Source organism: Neovison vison, chromosome 3 (genome assembly GCF_020171115.1).
Source record: "Neovison vison isolate M4711 chromosome 3, ASM_NN_V1, whole genome shotgun sequence".
In the NCBI taxonomy this organism is placed as follows: Eukaryota; Metazoa; Chordata; class Mammalia; order Carnivora; family Mustelidae; genus Neogale; species Neogale vison.
This window is the reverse complement of record NC_058093.1, coordinates 234,398,684-234,417,902: the sequence shown is the minus strand read 5'-3', so window position 1 is coordinate 234,417,902 and position 19,219 is coordinate 234,398,684. Positions and strand designations below refer to the sequence as shown.

Below are 19,219 nucleotides of genomic sequence, written 5' to 3'. Positions count from 1 at the left end.
CAGTTAGTTTGTAAATTTTAGAACTTATAAAATCTTGCTATGGAAACAATTTAGAAGCTACACAGCAAATAACATCACATATGTTAAATTTATCTATTTTTTTAAAAGATTTATTTTTTGAGAGCGAGCGAGCATGAGCAGGGTGAGTGGCAGAGGAAGAGGGAGAAACAGACGCCCTGCTGAGCATGGAGCCCGATGTGGCCTCCATCCCAGGACCCTAGGATCATAACCTGAGCCGAAGGCAGATGCTTAACTGACTGAGCCACCCAGGCGCTCCTAGATCGGTTAATTTTAAAAAAAATTACGTGAGAGAGCGCCTGAAAACAGACCTATTTCAGTAGGCTAGCTTCCTCCAATGCCAGCCAAGTGACCGTGCTCCAGAGGAAGCACAGAAATTCATGAAGCACCTCTGGAAAGTTAAGTCTTCCATAACCAAGGTGGGATAGGCCAGAGCTGAAAGGACCAGCGATCCTGTCCATGGAAACCTTCCCTTCAGTGCCATTGCCTTTTTTTTTTTTTTTAAAAGATTTTTATTTATTTATTTGACAGAGATCACAAGTAGGCAGAGAGGCAGGCGGGGGTGGGGGGGAGTAGTCTCCCCACTGAGCAGAGAGCCCGACATGGGGCTTGATCCCAGGACCCTGGGATCATGACCTGAGCCGAAGCAGAGGCTTTAACCCACTGAGCCACCGAGACGCCCCTCACCTTAGTTTTTTAAAATGGGAAGAACAAAACCAAACCAACAACAAAAGCCTGTGCAGTTCCCTGGACATAGCTTATCTAATACTTGGTGGTTCGGAGCAGGGGTTCCCCGCACATACAGCACTGGGAAGGAGCTGGCAGGGTGGGAGGCATTTGCATGTCGTGCATGAATGTGTCAAGAAAAGGCCCTGTTTAGGAATCGTGGGATGAGTTGGCCTTTGAGGTGCTGAAGAAATCTCCACCCCCTCCCCACCCCCCTTCAAGTCTTGTTTTGGATTGGGAGTCACAGGAAACAGTCTGAGGCCCAGCTGACCGCAGAGCATTGAGGAGTTGGAAGAATCTATAAGCATTCTCCGTCTGTGGCCTGACACAGCCTGGCAATGTAGAGGATATGGGAGGGATTGTTGAAACATGTTCTTGTTTCTTGAATCAAAACTTTGCTAGGGTCCTGAAGACCTCTGGGGCTCCCTCTTTGTGCCTAAGTAAACAGATGTTGGGTCGTGTCCCCATAGACCTGTTCTATGGCATCAGGTGGCTGGAACCTGGGTGTGACTAAGAGAACATAGTTTAGGATCAGTTGTAACCCTGGAACCTCCAAGGTATGAGTGGAGAGAAGAAAGGATCCCATGAGCCATCCCCACCTGTCTCCTGTCTTCCTGCTTTGTTTTCCGTGGCCAGGGGGTCCTTGGCTGTTTTGAGGACTAAAAATACAGCCAGACCGGGGAGGACGTTGCAGGACCTTGACCAGCTTTGGCTCAGTGGATTGTTCCTTTCTCCAGCCCCAGTACTAGTTTCTGTGCTTCTTGGTGTTCTATGGGCGATTGGGGAGGAGGAGGAAGATGGATTTCCAATTTCCCAATGTAACAGTTGACCCCCTTCTCTTCCCTGCAGTGTTTGAACTGGTCAACCAAGGGTGAGTATCCCATTTTCCTGGCAGGTATGATGCCTGAAACTTCTCAAGCTGCAGAGCTTCTCAAGGGAGGCGGTGCTTGGTTCTGCTGGTGAGAGAGGGTGAAGGCCAGTATGTCTGCTTTTGCTTTTTGACCCTCCAGGCCTGTGATGGAAGTGCCCACCCTCAAACCACTCTCCGAAGACCAGGCCCGTTTCTACTTCCAGGACCTGATCAAAGGCATAGAGTACCGTAAGCGGGGGCCTGTGGGAGGATTCTCACCCGGGGGTGGTTAGCATTCCAGCTAGCGGATGGCAAGTGGGAAAGTGGAATTTCCCTCCTGGAGTGCAAGCAGCAGGTGGGTGGGAAACAGAATTGTCTGAAATGCAGTCTTGGACAGCTGTAGAAAGCTATGCTCCCGATGAACAGAAACACTTCTTTCTGCCACAAAAATTAAGAGTCATATTGATAATGATTGTTTGCCCCAGGACTTTCTTTGTATACCAGGCGCTGTTAGGGGCTGTGCATTGTCTCTTATACCCAGCAACCCTGGGATGGGGATCCTGTTAATCTCCTGTTACCTTAGTTTTCTCATCTGTAAAATGGGAATAAAGCGTCTCTCACCAGGGTGGAAATCAGCCAGTACATATCTGTAATTCTGACAGGTGTCCTTTCTGCTTCTGGTTGTAAAACATTTTGTCTCTTCCCCTTGCCCATCATTGGGAGATTTAAATGGGGAAAATGGGAACCACTTAACACATGGCTAGGCCCCAGGTGGGGCACTCAACAAATGGAGCTGGTGCCCCTGTTACTGGTATCATCGTTGTCACCACCACCAGCAAAGAAATGCAGTTGGGCCTTCCAGATCATAGGAAGAGAGACCATGTCCTCTCCCATAGGTTGACATCCAGGCAGGAAGGAGTTACGAAGTCCCCAGTCCTACCTTGTGGTCCACACTTCCACTGGACCCGCTCCAGTCCTGGTGTGGTGAACAGGTTGAGTGTTGGCATTAGTAAACGAAAATATGTTTGTCACAAGTCATGAGGCTTCTAGCTGGAAGCCAGCCAGTCTCAACAAAAACGCTCCAGGGACCGTCATCCCCCATGACTTAGAGTAGAGCAGGTGGTTACTAACTGTTATTGTCAGTTGATGTTTCACTCCTTATTTTTGAAGATGGGGTAACTTCTTTAAACAACCCCCCCCCTTATTTCTCAAAGCTGAGGGTATGTAGGTTTGGGAGGATAAGGCTGGGAAGGGCTTGGGGGCCAGGTCAATGTCTGTGTTTCTGGGCTCTGGGGGCTGCGCAGAGCTTCTCACATGGTTCTCCTGCCCCCTCTCTCCCATCTGGTGTCCACCCCACACCCAGTACACTACCAGAAGATCATCCACCGGGACATCAAACCTTCCAACCTGCTCGTGGGAGAAGATGGCCACATCAAGATTGCCGACTTTGGTGTGAGCAACGAGTTCAAGGGCAGCGATGCGCTCCTTTCGAACACCGTGGGCACACCCGCCTTCATGGCGCCGGAGTCACTCTCGGAGACCCGGAAGATCTTCTCTGGGAAGGTAGGTGTGGACCTGAGATGATGAGTTCTGCTTGTGATCGGGTCCTTTCCCTTTAAATGGCAAAAATCCCACCCAAACTGGCCTAGACAACGAATCCACTGGATCTTGTAGATGAAGAGTGGCTTCCGGTTTGGCTAGATAATGGGATTCCCACAAGAATCTCTCTCTCCATCTTTCAGCTGTTTTCTTGAATTGGTTTCCTGTCCAGGTGGATGGGTACCCCCAGTTCCAGACTCCTCCCTATCAGCTTACCTACCTCAGTAGAAAGAGCATTCTTTCTGAGGAGCCTTAGGAAAAATCTCGGGATTGGCTGTGATTGGCTCAGCCCGGGTCATGTGCCTGTCCTTGAGCCAACCATTGTGGCGGGCGGCGGGGAGTGGTGCTCTCATTGGTCAGGCCTGGGACATGCGTCTATCTTTAAGCCAATCACTATGGCTGGTGGGAATGAAGCTCTTATTGGCCGGGCTTGGGTCATGTGCTCACCCAGAGGCCAGGAGCAGGATCCGGAATCAGAACTGGGTGGTTTTTCAGAAAAAAGCTGAAGGATTTGATTTCGTTTTTGGCTGCGCGGGAGCCGTAGACAACTCTCGCTGCTTCTTGGCCCCTTACACGAAGCTCTTTCTCTTGCAGGCTTTGGATGTTTGGGCCATGGGCGTGACGCTGTACTGCTTTGTGTTCGGCCAGGTAACGGGGTGGGGTGTGCTGTCTGCTGAGTGTCGCTGGACAGCCCCGGTGGGTTAATAGTTACCCTTACGGGGGGACAGTACTTAGTCATTGAGTTTACCACAGTTAGACCTGAATGTGAAAAAAAGATGCTTGTCCAACTGTGCATACCTGTATAGAATAGTCCTGTCTGTGGGAAATGATCTGTTAACACGAAGGATTGACAGAAGCTCCAGAGGTTGTATATAGTTGACGGGTTTGGTGCAAGGATGACAGATGCGCTACCTCTCTCCCCACTCCGACTCCCCAGACAGACGTCACAAGTCAGTAGCCGCTGGCGCCCTTTCTTCCTGAGCCCAGGGCTGCTTTGATGTTCCTCTCAGCAGAGTGTGTTCCCAGAAGCAGCTGTTGGGGGGACAGAACTGGAATAGGCGTGAAAATCCATTTGGCGTTATTGACTGAGGGAATGCGGTCTCATCTCTTTGTCGTTGTTCTTTTGTTGTCGTCTCTTATTATGTTTAGGAACTTTGGTTTTTAATTCTGAAGTTCACATTAAGTTATGTGAACAGTAGAAGCACAGATTTTTCATTTTCATGAACTTGTGCTTTTATGGAGGAAAGCTTAAGAAACCGGTCTCATGGTTTATAATGTCCTCCCCACCAATATTTGATGAAATTTTCAATCTTATAGCAAAGTTGAAATGACTGCAGGAAACACCCACACAGCCACCAGCTGTTTCTGCCATAAGCATTTCACTGTATTGGTTTTATCACAAGTCTGTCCATCTTCAACCTGTCTTTATTTTTTTTTACACATTCCAGAGTAAGTTGCTAACATCTCTACACTTCCTTCCAGACGCTGCTTCAGAATGTAGTCATTAGCTAGAGTTCAGTATTTGTTTGTTGTTCTTTTTTTTTTTTTTTCTCCTTTTTGGGGTAAAATTGACATATAATGAAATATACAGATCTGAAGTGTACTGGTTAATGAGTTCTGTCAGATGGGTACACCTGTGTAATCCTAACTCTTAATTCAAGTTACTGCTCTTTTTTTTTTTTTTGTAAGATTTCATTTATTTATTTGACAGTCAGAGATCACAAATAGGCAGAGAGGCAGGCAGAGAGAGAGGAAGGGAAGCAGGTTCCCTGCTGAGCAGAGAACCCGATGCGGGGCTCGATCCCAGGACCCCAGGATCATGACCTGAGCCGAAGGCAAAGGCTTTTTAACCCACTGAGACACCCAGATGCCCCCCAAGTTACTGCTTTTAATCAAAGAATTTTCCTTGGACGGGAGAGGACCAGGTCACATTCTGTGACTTTATCCCACATTCTGAGCACCCCACATAAAAGTTCCTCTTCTGGCACCGTACCTGAGTTCCTCCCAGGTCTGTTCCACCACCGAGAAGCACTGATTTGTCACCTGGGAAGTGGCATGTGAATGGGCTTCAGAGTCAAAATCCCAGCTTTATGCTTCCCAGGACATGTGACTTCTCTGAGCCTCTGTTTTTATCTTTTCTGTAAAATGAGAAGAATATTTATGATTTCTTAAGGCTCTGAGAGGATCAGCAGATATAATTCAAGCATTCATTAATTCAACAAGTATTTATCAAACCCCTGCTTTGCACCGGGGTATTCCTGGGCACTGGAGAAACGGCAGGAAGCAAGGAGCTAAACAGTAAACTAATACAAATGTAACATAACATCCAGATCGGTGCTCTGAGGAGAAATCACATGGCAGCAGGTGGGGGTGTTCTGCTTTAGAAAGGGGCTTCTCAGGAAGGCCTCCCTGAGAAGGTGAGCTTTGATCAGATACCTGAGTGATGGGAGAAAACGAGCCATGCAGTTGTTGGTGGGAAGAACATTACAGGTAGAGGGAACAGCCAGTGAAGATTGGTCCTGAGAAACCTCAGTCCAGGGCCTGGCCCAGGTTAAGGCCCCACGAATCACTGCTGTCGCCCCTACATCTTAGGTATTGTTCTTAGTATTATTACTGTTCACCCAGCAGGTGGGGCTACCTCTGGGTGGAGGAGTCTTTGCTTTTTGTGTAAGTAGGTAAAGTAAAGCACAGCTGCTAAGGAAAGCCACAGTGTGGTTGGGAGGGGCTCTAGCCCTTCTAGAAGGACATCCCTGGTTCTTCTAGCCTTATGGCATGGGAACTGCTCCCTCACTAGAGTGGGCTCCTGGGCATTTATTCCTCTGCTGTAACCCACGTGGAGTGATACCAGCCTATGCAGTACTGATGTGGCAGCCATCAGTGGCCACTCTGTCCTGACCTCTCTTTGTAGTGCCCGTTCATGGACGAGCGGATCATGTGTTTACACAGTAAGATCAAGAGTCAGGCCTTGGAGTTTCCAGATCAGTGAGTATTGCTTTTCTGTCCCAACTCACCTTCCTCTCCAAACCTTGGTGGTCCTTTGTGTGTGTCCCACCCTTAATGTGTCTCCCCCCCCCCCCAAGGCCTGATATAGCTGAGGACTTGAAGGACCTAATCACCCGCATGTTGGACAAGAACCCGGAATCAAGGATCGTGGTGCCAGAAATCAAGGTACCTGAGGGCCACCACTCTCCCATGGGGTGTGCACCAGGGGCCAGGCCTGTGTCCTCTGCTTGGAATTGTTTGGCTCAACCCTGCCTCGGCCAGGCCCCACGCCTCTCTGTCCACAGCACTGCGCCCTTCTTGGTACTGTTAATCCTCCCATGCCCTGGGCCTCTGGGCTGCTGAGGGCTGGTGGTGGTGGGAGTTGGGGAGGGGCATTTGGACTTGTGTTAACTGTGATTGTGGCAATGGGATCTGCTGCCAGTGGGGCAGCTGGTGCTCGCTCCAACTGGCTTGGGCTGATGGCATTCACCCTCCCTGGACCAGACCAGACTGGGGTCCCTGTGTGCTCCACACCCTGGCTGCCAAGGTCCTAGATCCTTTCCTTGGCCCTGCCCATCCCTTTGAGAAATCTCAGTGGGGATGGGAGGAAATTAGTGAGCAGGTTGACACCGTGTCCCTGGCCTGCTGAATTCCATCCTTTTGCAGAAAGCACTGTTAGGAGAGAGCCCTGTGCATCCCCTACACCCTGACCAGTGCCACATGCACACATCTGACTCTTGCAGAAATCCAAAGGTTTGCTTCAGGAGCTCCTAGGCATCTAGTTAACTAGGATTTGAGGAGGAGGAGGCCAAATGGCTACAGATAAGGACTTGGACCCCAGGGGTGATGGTGGGGTGGGGAAGATCCCCGCCCGGGTCCTCTCCTGACTGTGTCCTTCTAACTGGTCTCACTGTGCCTCCCTAAGCCTCTCTTTCCCCTTCTGTGAAATGGGGATGGTCTGCTTGCTCTCAGCAGAGCCTTTCAGGGGCATCAGGGAAAGTTGCTGAGGGGTGATGGGTGCTCCTTGGGCAACCATACAAGGCAGATGTCAAATTCTGGTCACTTCTGCTAAGACCTAGGCCAGATGGAGAGTGCGGTCTGGTGCACATTCCGGCCTGGTGGCTCCCTCCCATTCTCTGTTTCCGTCTCTTCCACGTTTCCTTGCATCTCGCTCACCCCCACCCTCTGCCTGGCTTGCCAGCTCTCTTGCATGCCTGACCACAGGCCGCCACCTCTGCCCTTGCGCATTCCCTCCCTGGCTCCGCTCACTGGCAGGGCCTTGGCGTCGCCCTCTGGCCTCTGGGAGCCAGTTGCCTGCCCCTCACCCCTCCTGTCATTCGTTGAAGCTGCACCCCTGGGTCACGAGGCATGGGGCGGAGCCGTTGCCATCGGAGGACGAGAACTGCACGCTGGTCGAAGTGACCGAAGAGGAGGTCGAGAATTCGGTCAAACACATTCCCAGCCTGGCAACCGTGGTAAGGCGGGCCAAACCACTGACCGAGAACAGGGACAGCGTGAGGTGGGCCGGCAAGGACGGGCCGGGACACAGGCGGGCAGCCAAGAAGCAGACGCTGGGCCTGAGAGTCAGGGGATGGCTGGGTCTGTCCCTGACTCAAAGCCTCCAGGCTCTGGGCCTTAGTCACACAGCAGGCCAGGAGGCCCCTGTATCTTGTAGTTTTAGTTCTGTCTACAGGCAGATTCTTTGTGACATAGGGAGGGGTAACTCCTTCTGCTCTTTCTGGAATTCCTGCTTTCATAGTATGACAGGGCGAGGAGAAGGACCAGGGCAGGTGCCAGGGGTGGGAGCTGGAGCCAAGGTCTCTAAGATGGAATTCCCACCTGGCTGGATCTTCGGTCTCCTGAGTGGATGGCTTAGCCTGCCTCACATCTGCCCTGTGGGCAGCTCCCAGGGCTAGGGGCAGGGGCTCCCAATTCATGTGCTTTTATGGCCTTGTGTTTGGGTCCTGACCTAGGAAAAAGGACCAGAACGTGGAGTCCTCAAGCTTAACCTTGGAGACTCGGGAATCCCTCACTTGCCAGTCCCCTACCCAGGAGGGCATCTGGCTCCAGGAAGGAGACTAGGGTTCTCGAGGTCCTGGGGTCCAGGCGGCAGAGTCCAGTTGGCCGTCCCTCTAAGGCCACCTTGAAAGCCCTGGGGTGTGTTTGGCTACCGCTGGCTCCAGCAGGCAGGCAGGGCCCTAGGCTCTGGGAGGAGCTGGTGAGACTTTCCACAAAGACACAGTGTCTGGCCTCAGGTGACTGCCCCTGTAGGAGCCCAAGTGTTGGCTCCTTCTCTCCCAGCTTCGCACTTCTCCTTCCTGCTTCCCCACACACTTTTCTCTCTCCTTCTTCCAAAACCTGAGCCCCCGTGGTGGGGCATCCATTCACATCTCCCTCCTCGCGCCCCACCTGGGGCCTCTGCATGACCTTCACGTTAAAACTCACCCACACTCACTCAGTCTTTCTCATCCATGTCCTGCACCCACAGTGGGGGAGGCAGCTGGTGTCCGACCCAGGTACCCACCACAGGTTATTCTGTTCTAGGCTCGGGGTGTTCTTAGGTGGTCTCTGATCCTAGAGGTCTGGGAGCAGGGGTTCCAGGGATGAGCAAAACCAACATGGTGTGCCTGCCGTCTTGGAGAGGCGGATGCTGGGCAAACAACCAACAAAACACAGGGGCTGCAAGGTGTATCCCTAAGGGGGGCCACGGAGCCCTAAGAGGGGGATGTGGCCAAGGTGAGGGGTTGGAGAAGTCCTCCTGGAAGGAGTGACTAGATACTGAGGGGATGGCCGGGTGTTACTGGCTGAGGTGATATTGCGTAAAGGGTGTTTCTGGCAGGGGGAGAGCAAATGCGGTGATCCTCTGCTGGAAGGAAGCTTGGCCCACAAGAAGCTTCAAGAAAGCCAGGGCCACGGAGGCAGGGCAAGGAAGGTGGAGGGATGGTGACATGAATCTGGGCAGGAGGTGGGGCCAGACCACCCAAGAACTGAGGCCACAGCAGAGATTTAGATCTTGGTCCCAAGAGGGGTGGGGAGCACCTGCAGGGTTTAAATCGGGGGAGTAGCCCCATCACAGTTGGCCTTGGAAAGACCCCATGTGGAAAATGGAATGTGGGCACCAGGGAGGAAATGGGGGCTGTTGCAGCCATCTGAGGGGCTAAAGTGGGGAGGTCCAGGTCCACACACCCAGTGTGTGCTAGGCACAAGGTCACAGAGATGCTCAAGGTACAGCCCAAGCCCTTGTGAGGCTCCTGGCCTTGTAAGAAAGATGGAGGGGGAAAAAAATCACCCTCCTTTGCTGTCACACGGTGACAGGCTTGTGCAGAGGTGGGCAGAGAAAGAGCCTCTTCTGCTGGGTCCTGAGGGCTGGGATAGCTGACAAGGCCACAGGGAGGGGCAGGACAGGTGGTCTTGTCTGGGGACAGGGAGTGGGGTGGGGAGCGACACCTTCAGAGGCATGGAGGAGGAAATGGTATGCTCCTGGAACCACAGACCACAAGCCTTGGCCAGGGAGGGACGGGGAGTACTTTGCGTGGGGGGGTCTAAGTCAGTGGTTTTCTTTTTTTCTTTTTTAATGACATAGAACTTGTGTGTCGTAAAACAAACCGTTTTAAAGCGAGCAATACAGTGGCATTTATTACATTTACAATATTGGGCAACCATCACCTCTGTGCTTCTGAAACATTTTCATCCCCCCCACCCCAAGAAACCCTGTACCCATTAACAGTCACTCTGTTCTCCTTCGCCCCAGCCCCTGGCAACCCCCGGTTGGTTTTCTTTCTCTGGATTTGCCACTCCTGGGCATTTCATGTCAGTGGAATCACGCAGTATGTGGTCTCCTGTGTCTGATCTCTTTTACTCAGCGCGGTGTTTCTGAGGTTCATCTGTGTTGGAGTGTGCTGTTCCTTTTCCTGGCTGAATAACATACCATTGTATGGCTAGGCCACATTTCGTTTATCCGTTTTTGAGAGAATGGGTGTTTCCACCTTTTGGAACATCACTGTTTTTGTTTTTGTTTTTTTTTTAAAGATTTTATGTATGTATTAGAGAGAGAGAGTGCACACAAGCGGGGGGAGGGAGCAGAGGGAGAAGCAGACTCACCTCTGGGCTTGATCCCAGGACCCCAAGATCATGACCTGAGCTGAAGGTACACTTAACCGACTGAGCCACCGAGGCACCGCTGTCCATGTTTTTCTAAATACTTAGATTTCTTCTTAGTAGCAGACACATAAAACAATTCAGAAGCTCTGTCAACGTGGAAAATAGCTTGAAGAGGCACCATGTTCTGCTGGAGGGGGTGGGGGCCGGCTCCTCCTAGGCTGAGGTCTTTTCCTTATTCCTTCAGAGGATGCAGCAGCCAAAAGCATCACCAAAAACATCTCATTCACTCCCTTGTTCCAGAATCGTCCTTGGCCCTCTGGCCAGCGGCAGGATGAGTTCCAGAGTCCTGTGGGTGAAAGGTTTTGTCTGAGAGGCAGGGAATCAGGTCTGGGCTTTGGAGAGGACCTGATTGGGAGGCAGAGGAGGGAAGCTGAGTAGGGACCATGGGACAGGATGAGGGAATGTACCTTTCCCCAAGGGATCAGGCAGGTATCTGCCAACCAAGCTGGGGACCCCATCTATGTTAGAATGGGTGAGGGGGCCCACGAGCAAGTTCCCACTACTGACAATGGACCAGCCTGCCCCCAGTGCCTTTCATACTTGGATGGACCTTTGGGACTTCTCAGGCCCTTCTCCTTCACACCACAGCAGCCTGTGGGCTGGCCGCCTTCAGCGTCCTGGGGTGTTTCCTCAGCTCCTTACACCCCGTCAGGTGTCTCCTATCCTCTACTCAAATGCAGCCCCCTGAGAAGTAGGCAGCCTCGTGTGGTGTGACCACTGTAGCCGTCTGGCCGTTCCTCAGAATGTTAAACATGGTTATCCCATGATCCAGGAATTCCACTCGGGTACAGACCCAAGAGAAATGAAAACTGTGTGGGAAAAAGGTCCACACACAAAAACATGTGCACGAACATCCAGAGCAGCATTATCCACAAGAGCCAAAAAGTGGAAACGGCCCACATGTCCCCCAGTGGAGGTGTATCCGTACAAAGGGACATCATTTGGCCCCAAAGAGGAAGGAGGCACCGACACCTGCTGCAGCCGTCGGAGCCTTGAGAACATGGGGCTCAGTGCGGGAAGCCAGACACAAAAGGCCGGACACCGTGTGCTTCCGTTTACATGAAATGCGCAGAATAGACGAATCCACAGAAAGAACACAGATCGGTGGTTGCCAGGGCCTGGGGGGAGGGGAAATGGGGTGTGCGTATACTGGGTGTCTTTTTGGGGTGATGGAAATGTTCTGAAGTTAGATGGTGGTGATGTGAATATATTAGAAATCACTGAAGTGTACACTTTAAAATGGTGAGTGTTCTACTGTGGGACACTTATTTCAGCTTCAAGAGAAGTGGCAGCCCCTGAATTTGGCCTGGAAAAGACCAGTTGCTTTCTTGTTGGAGTGGTCAGATAGTTTTCACTGAAAATAAAGGCCCAGGTTTGAAGATGAGACAGGGTTGATGGGCGACGAGGCAGGTGTGGTGATGGCTTGTGTGCAACATTTCCAAGTTACTGGAGGAACAGTGTTGGCCTCTCCTGGAGCAAAGAGCCACCTCCTCTCCCCGCACCCGCCCGGGGCTTCAGTAGACTGAGACAAGATTAAGACAGCAGAATGTCAGAATGAACGGTTTTGGACATGGACTAGTCAGATGTGGTGATGGCTTTGTTGTGTCCTCAGTGGGAGGGATGCTCTCAAAGGCCTGTCGCCGTGGGAGCGGCAGGGAGGCTGGTAGAGAAAGGAAGAGGGAGATCGCTCTCGTAGAGTGGCGCAGGGGAGGTGGTTGCCTGGAGTCTCCCCCGTGGCCCAGCTTCCTCTTCTGTCCTTCAGATCCTGGTGAAGACCATGATACGGAAACGCTCCTTCGGGAACCCGTTTGAGGGCAGCCGGCGGGAGGAGCGCTCTTTGTCGGCGCCTGGAAACCTGCTCACGTGAGTGGCCCCCTGCCTTCCTCTGGGATGGGGAGCTAAAGGCTAACACAGGGCAGCCCTGCCCAGGGCCCATCCCTGGAGCTGAAGCGTCTGGAACGACTTAGACCAGGTCTCCCAGGCTCACACGGGGAAATCAGAGCAGCTGCCTTTGGTTTTACCACCGCCACCACCACCACCACCCCGCCCCACCTGGGCTCAGCCCACCTTTTGTGGATGCCTAACCCATGCGGCAGCCTTTCTCCGGGAGACTTGCACTTTAACTGAGAGACCTCTTGAGAGTCAGAATTTTTGTGGCCCAGAAGCATGCATGTCCCATGGTGGGATTATCAGCCCGGCGATGGATGAGCAAGGGCTTTCTCGCCCACGTGACCCTGGGTGTCACAGCAGGGGCACCCTGCTCAAAGTCCCCCTGGCAACAGCTCTGGGAAGCTGGTGTTGGGGGTCTGTGTGTCTCTGGGGTGGGGGAAAGGCATCTCATAGATCCCAAGTGTCCCTTCTCACTTCCTTTTCCCTCCCCTCCGGCCATTCCAGCAAAAAACCAACCAGGGAGTGTGAGCCCTTGTCTGAGCCCAAGGTAATGCTTGCCTGCCTGCGCTGTAGCCTCTGCCGGAGCCTGGGGGCGGGGGCAGCTGCAGAGCACGGGGCCTCCCCACCCAGGCGGAGGGTCCTTCCAGCTTGGGCTGCTGTGCCCAGGCTCCCCTGGGGCCTCTGGACCTAGGACAAAAACAAGGGTCATCCAGGGGCTTGGACCCAATGGCGGGTCATGCATGTGGGCTGGGGCTGCGGGTGCATGGCGCTCCACCCGGAATGCCTGTGAATTCACCCAGGTCTCATGACTCAGTCTGGTACCCACATATGCTCCGGGCACATCAGTGGCGTTGAAGCTATGTCACGGGGTCCCGTGGCTGCTCCTGCCCTGGGGCCACGTGGTCAGAGTGTAGATCAGGCATGCAGTGTTCTGGGACTCTCCAGTATCCACCCCTTTCTTCTCTGATGGGTGAAGACCTAGAAAATAACTTCCCTTCCCGCCTGCTGCAAATTAGTGTAAGAGTCCTGTGTCCCCAGGGTGCATCTGAATCTTTTCCCTTGGGCCATTTGTCTTCTCAATACGAAGCCTTGTCAGCATTACCAGCATCTCCCAGGACAGATGGGAGTTTTTGTCCCTGTGGACTAATGATAAACATTTAGCACCCCTGCTGCCTCTCTTCCCCCTAGTGCCTGTGGCAAGATGGAAATTCTAGGATTCCTTCTGTTGAGCTCTACTCACTACCTCATCCTCAACTGGGAACTTCAGACAGTCATTTCTATAGTATTTTTTATTAATTTTTTTGACATTTAAAATTTTATAATTGGGAAACCATTTCTATGTTCTAAGAGCAGTTTTATTGACATATAACTTACATATGACATGTAACTTACATAATATGCAAGTTTCACCCATCGGAAGGGCACAATTCAGTGGTTTTGACTTGTACAACTAAGACCACAGTCAGTTTTAGAACTTTTTTTAAAATTTTCTTTTAAGATTTTATTTATTTGACACAGAGAGAGAAATCACAAGTAGGCAGAGAGGCAGGCAGAGAGAGAGAGGAGGAAGCAGACTCCCCATGGAGCAGAGAGCCCGACGCGGGGCTCGATCCCAGGACCCCAGGACCACGACCCGAGCCGAAGGCAGAGGCTCTAACCCACCGAGCCACCCAGGCGCCCCAGTTTTAGAACATTTTTATTAGCCCTAGAAGAAATCCTGTCTCCCAGCCGTCACCATCAACTCCCCATTCCCAGGAGCCACTAAGCTGCTCTCCATGTCTGTACAGATGCCCTGTTCTAGACACTTCATGTCAGTGGAACTGTACAGAGTGTGAGCTTTTGTGTCTGGCGTCTCGCACTCGGCATCGTGCTCCAGGGTTCATCCGTGGTGTAGCAGGCATTCGGCGCCTCCTTCCTGTTTCTGGCCAGATGATATTTCGTTGTGCGGGTAGACCACCTTGTACTCCTCCGATCGTTAGGTGATGGACATTGTCTCCACTTTGGCTGTCATAAATGCCTGTCGCTACAAGCGTTCACATACAAGCGGCCATTCTGTGTGGTGGGAGTTGATGCATGAGATAAAGATTACTGGCCAGCTGCAGTGCAGGATCAGGGGCCTGTGGGGGACAGTTTAGGATCAGGGAAAGTGGCAGTTAGCCATCATTCCTGCCAGGTGGATCCCCACTTATCTGCTGCCTGCTACTCTTTGAGCCTCCCAGGGTGATGGAGCCTAATGGGCTAGACTTTTTCTTCTCAGTCTCAGGTTGTAGGGTTTGCCTTCTGCCTGTGTGCTAGTTGGTCTTATGTTTTTTATCTTCAATGAGCTCAAAATCGCAAGGTGCCAGAGATTAGCCCAGATGGCTTGACGACTCCTTTATTCCCTTATCCGGATTCCCAGCAAGGCCTGCGGATTACTTCTGTTGCCCTCAGGCTGCTGGTGGGGTGCTCGGCTTGTCTGAGTGACCCAGCACCTGGAGTTCCCAGGGCTTACTCAGTTGTTGGAGGCCTTGGGTTCGAGGCCTGCCGGCTGGCCGCCTGCAACTACACCCACTGGTCCAAGCAGGCACTTCTAGGGCAGAAATTGAGGACAGGATTGGACATCTAGTTACAGCTCTCCTGGGAGATTGGACCCCCTCTTCTTCGGCAGAAACCTAAATGCCAGTGAGCCTGCTCTTGAAACAGAGAGGGGTTTCTTCCTGGAGTGTACAGACGTCACCCTCTCTCTTCCGTTGTGCCAGGACAGAGTTTCCCTTCTGGCCAGGGACACACAGCAGACAGGAGTCTGGCTTCCCTTAGAAGGGGCTCCTGTTGGTGGCGGTCCAAGTGATTTGGGCTTCTCAAGAATTTTCCTTTTCAGCTCCTTAGTTCAGCCTGTGTCTGTACTCCCAGGCACGTCTGGCTGGGGGCATTTCAGGATGTGACCTCTCAGGGACATGGCGACACCTCTCCTCCTACCCCCTCGGTCTCTTCTGCTCTGACCCCCTCACATCACCAAGAGGAGGGCCCTTCTCTCCATCCAAGGTGTCTCATGAGCCTGTGTGCAGGCAGATGTCCTCTTAACCAGTTTCCAAAAGGCTGGCTCTGTGCCAGGCCAAACCCAGGTGCCCCCCCCAGGAAGTTCACCTACAGGTGACTGAAGAGCCTTCAACCTTAGCCTGAAGAAGGAAGCTTGGGGTGGGGGCTGGTGGGGAGACACATCAAGATACCTAAAAACCTCCAGGAACAGACCCCCTCGCTGGCTGCGCCCTACACACGTGGGATGATTTGGGGTGTTACACAGATAGGTTCTCATCTATTTTTATAGTTCCTTTCTATTTTTGGCAAATGCTGCTGCTTTGCCATTTACAGAGGGGGATACAAAGTCTCCTCTGAAACCCTCATATAGGCAAGAAAAGGGGAGAGACTCTAAAAGGAAAAGCCAAGTCAGTGACGTTGCAGGTGGTGTGGGAAGGTGGGAGACGCAGGTTCAGGCTGGGGCAGCCTTGCCTTAACGTGGGTTTTCTGTTCGGTGAGCAGGAAGCAAGGCAGCGAAGACAGCCTCCGGGGCCCCGACCCGCCCCCCGTGGGGGAGGAGGAAGTGCTCTTGTGAAAGGCGGTCCCCGCGCCGAGAGTTGGGGGGCCCCGGCCCCCGGCCCCTGCGCTCGCATGCATCCTCTGCGGCCCGACCAGGCGATGGAGTAGCTGCCCGGACTCGCGACCTCGCATGCAGGCTGCACCCTGCGTTTCCATAGCAGCATGTCCTACGGAAACCCAGCACGTGTGTAGAGCCTTGACCGTCATCTCTGGTGTTTTTGTTTTGTTTTGTTTTTCTTCCTTTGTTGTTTTAAAGGGGACAAAAAAAAAAAAGACTTGACTCCATGACATCGACCTTGGCCGCTGGCTGGCTGAACGGGCAGGTGTGAGGAGTTGCAGACCCAAAGCCACATGCATTTTGGGACAATTGCTTTTTAAAACGTTTTTATGCCAAAAATCCTTCATTGTGAACTCAGAACCATGTCAGATAATACCAAGTGAATGTGTGTGGGGTTTGAAAATCATAAAAAAACTGGCAGGGAACTCTGGTGGTGTGGGCTGAGACCACAGAGTTAGTTGCTGTGTTTGAGAGGGAGAGGAAGAGGGGGTGTGACTCCTCCTGCAAACCCCGAAAGCCCCAGACTCCAAGCCCGTGGCCCCTTCCAGGACTGGGGGCTCACAGGGTCAGGGCCGGGCTGGCCTTAGGAGCTGCTGGGAGCTTCGATGCACCTTATTTGTAAGAAGGACTTTAGATTTTTTTTATGGGTAGAGTTGTAGTCTGGAAAAGGGAAAGGGCTTGAAGCTTGGTTGCTTCGCAAAAGGGGATTTTCCACCCCTCGAAGGGCGTTCCATGGTAGCTGGGGGGCGGGGGGGGGTTCACCTAAAGGGCTGATAGCCACTCACAGCGGGTTTCTGAAATATTAACTGAGCTCTGGTCAGTCTCTCGTTAAAGGACAAAACCTTCAGGGTGAAATCCTACACTTCCATGTACATTACATGGCTTATGAGTAAACAAAATATTTTCAATTCTCTAACTAGACTGAACTCTAGAGCAGTTCAGAGATCATTTAGAGCTTCCAGGATTCTTTCCACGGCTTCAGGCTTGTGATGAGAGTTAGAGCCAATGAAATCTGTGCCTGTATATTAACATGCAGCTTGGCCTGTTCGTAACCTGTGTATCCTAGAGACCGCTGAAGTTTTGTTTTCTCAATTACTAGCTGATTGTTGCTGTCAGTGAAACACTTAGTTTCTGGAGGGCCAATGAGGAAATACTCTGCTTCAACGGAAACACAAATGATCGTCCTTACTGGCAAAGCTCTGTGAGGATCCACACAAGAACTCTGGGGCACCCTGTAGAGAAGACTGGAAACGCAGAGCAGTCCTCAGGGTCCAAGAGAACCAGGGCTTGGCACAGGGAGTTCTGTTTTGTAAGCCAAAAGCCCGGACAGAAAAGGCTCACCTTTTTGGTTTCCGACTCATACTGGGAATTCTCACTGCAGTTCAAGTGTGACTTCTTCCAGAGCCACACATGGCTGAGTGGGAAGTTCAAGGGGGAGGAAAACAGGAAGGCCTTTGGCCTGGGAGATTCCCTGTGTTTTGTTGGTCTCTGGCTTGGGGGAAATGGTGTCGGTAACTGGACTCAGAGGACATGCTTTCCTGTAGTCTCTGTCTGATCATTGCTAGTAGGACGACTTCTTAACAGAGAGACAGAGGAGCGAGGCCTCGTGCCCCCGCTGCCCAGCGCACTTGCGGAACCTGGGTGTTCTTGGCTTCCACAGACTTTCGTAAGCTCTTGACTGTCATTTAGCCAGACTTTTCTTGCTGTCGTACAGACAGTACAGAATTAGGGAATGCTGGTTTCCAAGAGCAGAGACGACCGTCGGAGGAAGGGTTGTCTGTCCTGCTTGCTTGCTTTTTGTAACCTGGTCCTTCCTTTTGCGTTCCTGCACGTGTTTGTGTTGCGGGCACCACCCCTTCTGGGAGCAGATGCGGTCCGGTTGGTTTGCAGTCAGCACCTTGCAGTAGTTCAAGTCAACCTGTCCTTAGTTGCAGCCTGTCTGTGTGGACTCTGGCCTGGTTGAGCGGCTCGCCCGGGGCGGGCGGGCAGTGAGCTCTCTGCAGAACTCCTGTTTACACAGCTGCATCGGGCAAGACCATTTCTTCCACCGCAGAACTCCCCACATAAGATTCTGCATGCAGAATGCCAGCTCTTTAGGTGGGTGGGCTCATAACTTTTTTTTTTCTCCTTTCCAAAGAAACACCAAAGAAAGCTGTGCAAAGAAATTGCTCCCCCCAGAAAGTATAAGCAGAGCGCTGTACCACACAGCGGTAGGATTACCATTCTCTTGGAGCACAAACTTTGGTTTTTTGGAAGCTGGCTCTGTCTGGAAAGGGGAGAAGCCATCATGGGCAGCTTCTCCTGGTTAGCAAAAAGGATTCCCTATCAGTTTCTTCCATTGTTGGCTCATCTGTGGGACCAATTCAGTGTAAGCAACTTGGGGCCTGCACAAGGTCTTGCCCCATCTTCCTCTGCCCTGTTCCACTTCCCCCGTCTCTTTCACAGGCTTACCGGGGGCTTCCAGAAAGCGGTAGCTAGCCCCTTGTTGGCTCTGGGGGCTGGAGAGGCTGTCTCCCTAGGGGTCTGCCCTTTCCTGAGTTAGGGCTCCCATCCTCAAAGCAATTCTGGACCGAGGAGGCAAATACCTGAGCATTTAGATGCATGGGCTCAAACTGTTGCTCTCACTCATCTTCCAAAGGGGAGCTTTGCATTGCTGTGGGGGAGGAACCATGACCTCCACTTGCTTCCAAGGTGCTAGAGAGGGTTTCAAGGTCGTCGGTTCCCATTCTCTTTGCAGCTTTATGGGCTGAGTTTCGTGGGACTGCTGACTTTTCTATTCTGTGTCTGATTTAATGCCCGATGCTTCTGTTTTATTCCTGATCCTTTCTACTATGCATTTTCCTTTTATCAGGTGTACAAAGTTAAATACTGTGTATTTATCACTTAAAAGTACATGAATTTAAGAGAAAAATAAGCCTTTGGTGTTTTTCCACAGATGTTTAAGCTTCTCTGTAAACTTGAAATAAACAGACAGCAAAATGGTGCAAAGCCTGGGCCTTTTGGAGGTATTTTTGTTGGTCATTATTTACAGATGTCTGTAGGACATCCGTCCTTATGTGTGTTTTTCTTCCTTAGGCTGACTGTGAGATCAGTGGCCCAAGTCAGGGCTAATGATGTCAGCATTACATTATTCATGTCAGTGTCGCTATGTCCTAGTATCCTGCTACTGAAAGCGTGGTCTCTGGACTGGGAGGGGGTTGGAAATGCAAATTCCCGGGCCCCATTTCAACAAGATCCCCAGGTGACTCATGTCCACGGAAGTCTGAAAAGCACTGCTTTGGCAGGCAGGTAATTGCTAGGTTCTGTTGGGAGACCAACTAGGTGAGCCGCTCCGCAGCAGGTGTGTTGTAGGACACATTGCT

The 19,219-nt window shown here is 51.9% G+C and overlaps 1 protein-coding gene across 5 annotated transcripts in view; it reads left to right on the top strand.

Moving 5' to 3' along the window:
- The window catches only part of CAMKK2 (calcium/calmodulin dependent protein kinase kinase 2), a 47,168-nt gene extending 28,323 nt beyond the window's left edge, over positions 1-18,845 (top strand). For 2 of the 5 annotated variants that reach the window (XM_044244305.1, XM_044244306.1), the window contains 10 exons: positions 1,594-1,615; positions 1,755-1,843; positions 2,958-3,157; positions 3,788-3,841; positions 6,102-6,175; positions 6,274-6,361; positions 7,522-7,650; positions 12,099-12,199; positions 12,731-12,773; positions 15,743-18,845. In XM_044244305.1, coding sequence (XP_044100240.1) covers positions 1,594-1,615; positions 1,755-1,843; positions 2,958-3,157; positions 3,788-3,841; positions 6,102-6,175; positions 6,274-6,361; positions 7,522-7,650; positions 12,099-12,199; positions 12,731-12,773; positions 15,743-15,907 — 965 coding nt within the window. In that variant the 3' untranslated portion in view covers positions 15,908-18,845. The remainder of the gene's footprint in view (positions 1-1,593; positions 1,616-1,754; positions 1,844-2,957; positions 3,158-3,787; positions 3,842-6,101; positions 6,176-6,273; positions 6,362-7,521; positions 7,651-12,098; positions 12,200-12,730; positions 12,774-15,742) is intronic. The other 3 variants (XM_044244307.1, XM_044244308.1, XM_044244309.1) reach the window with 3 other exon arrangements.
- The last annotated feature ends 374 nt before the right edge of the window (positions 18,846-19,219 follow it).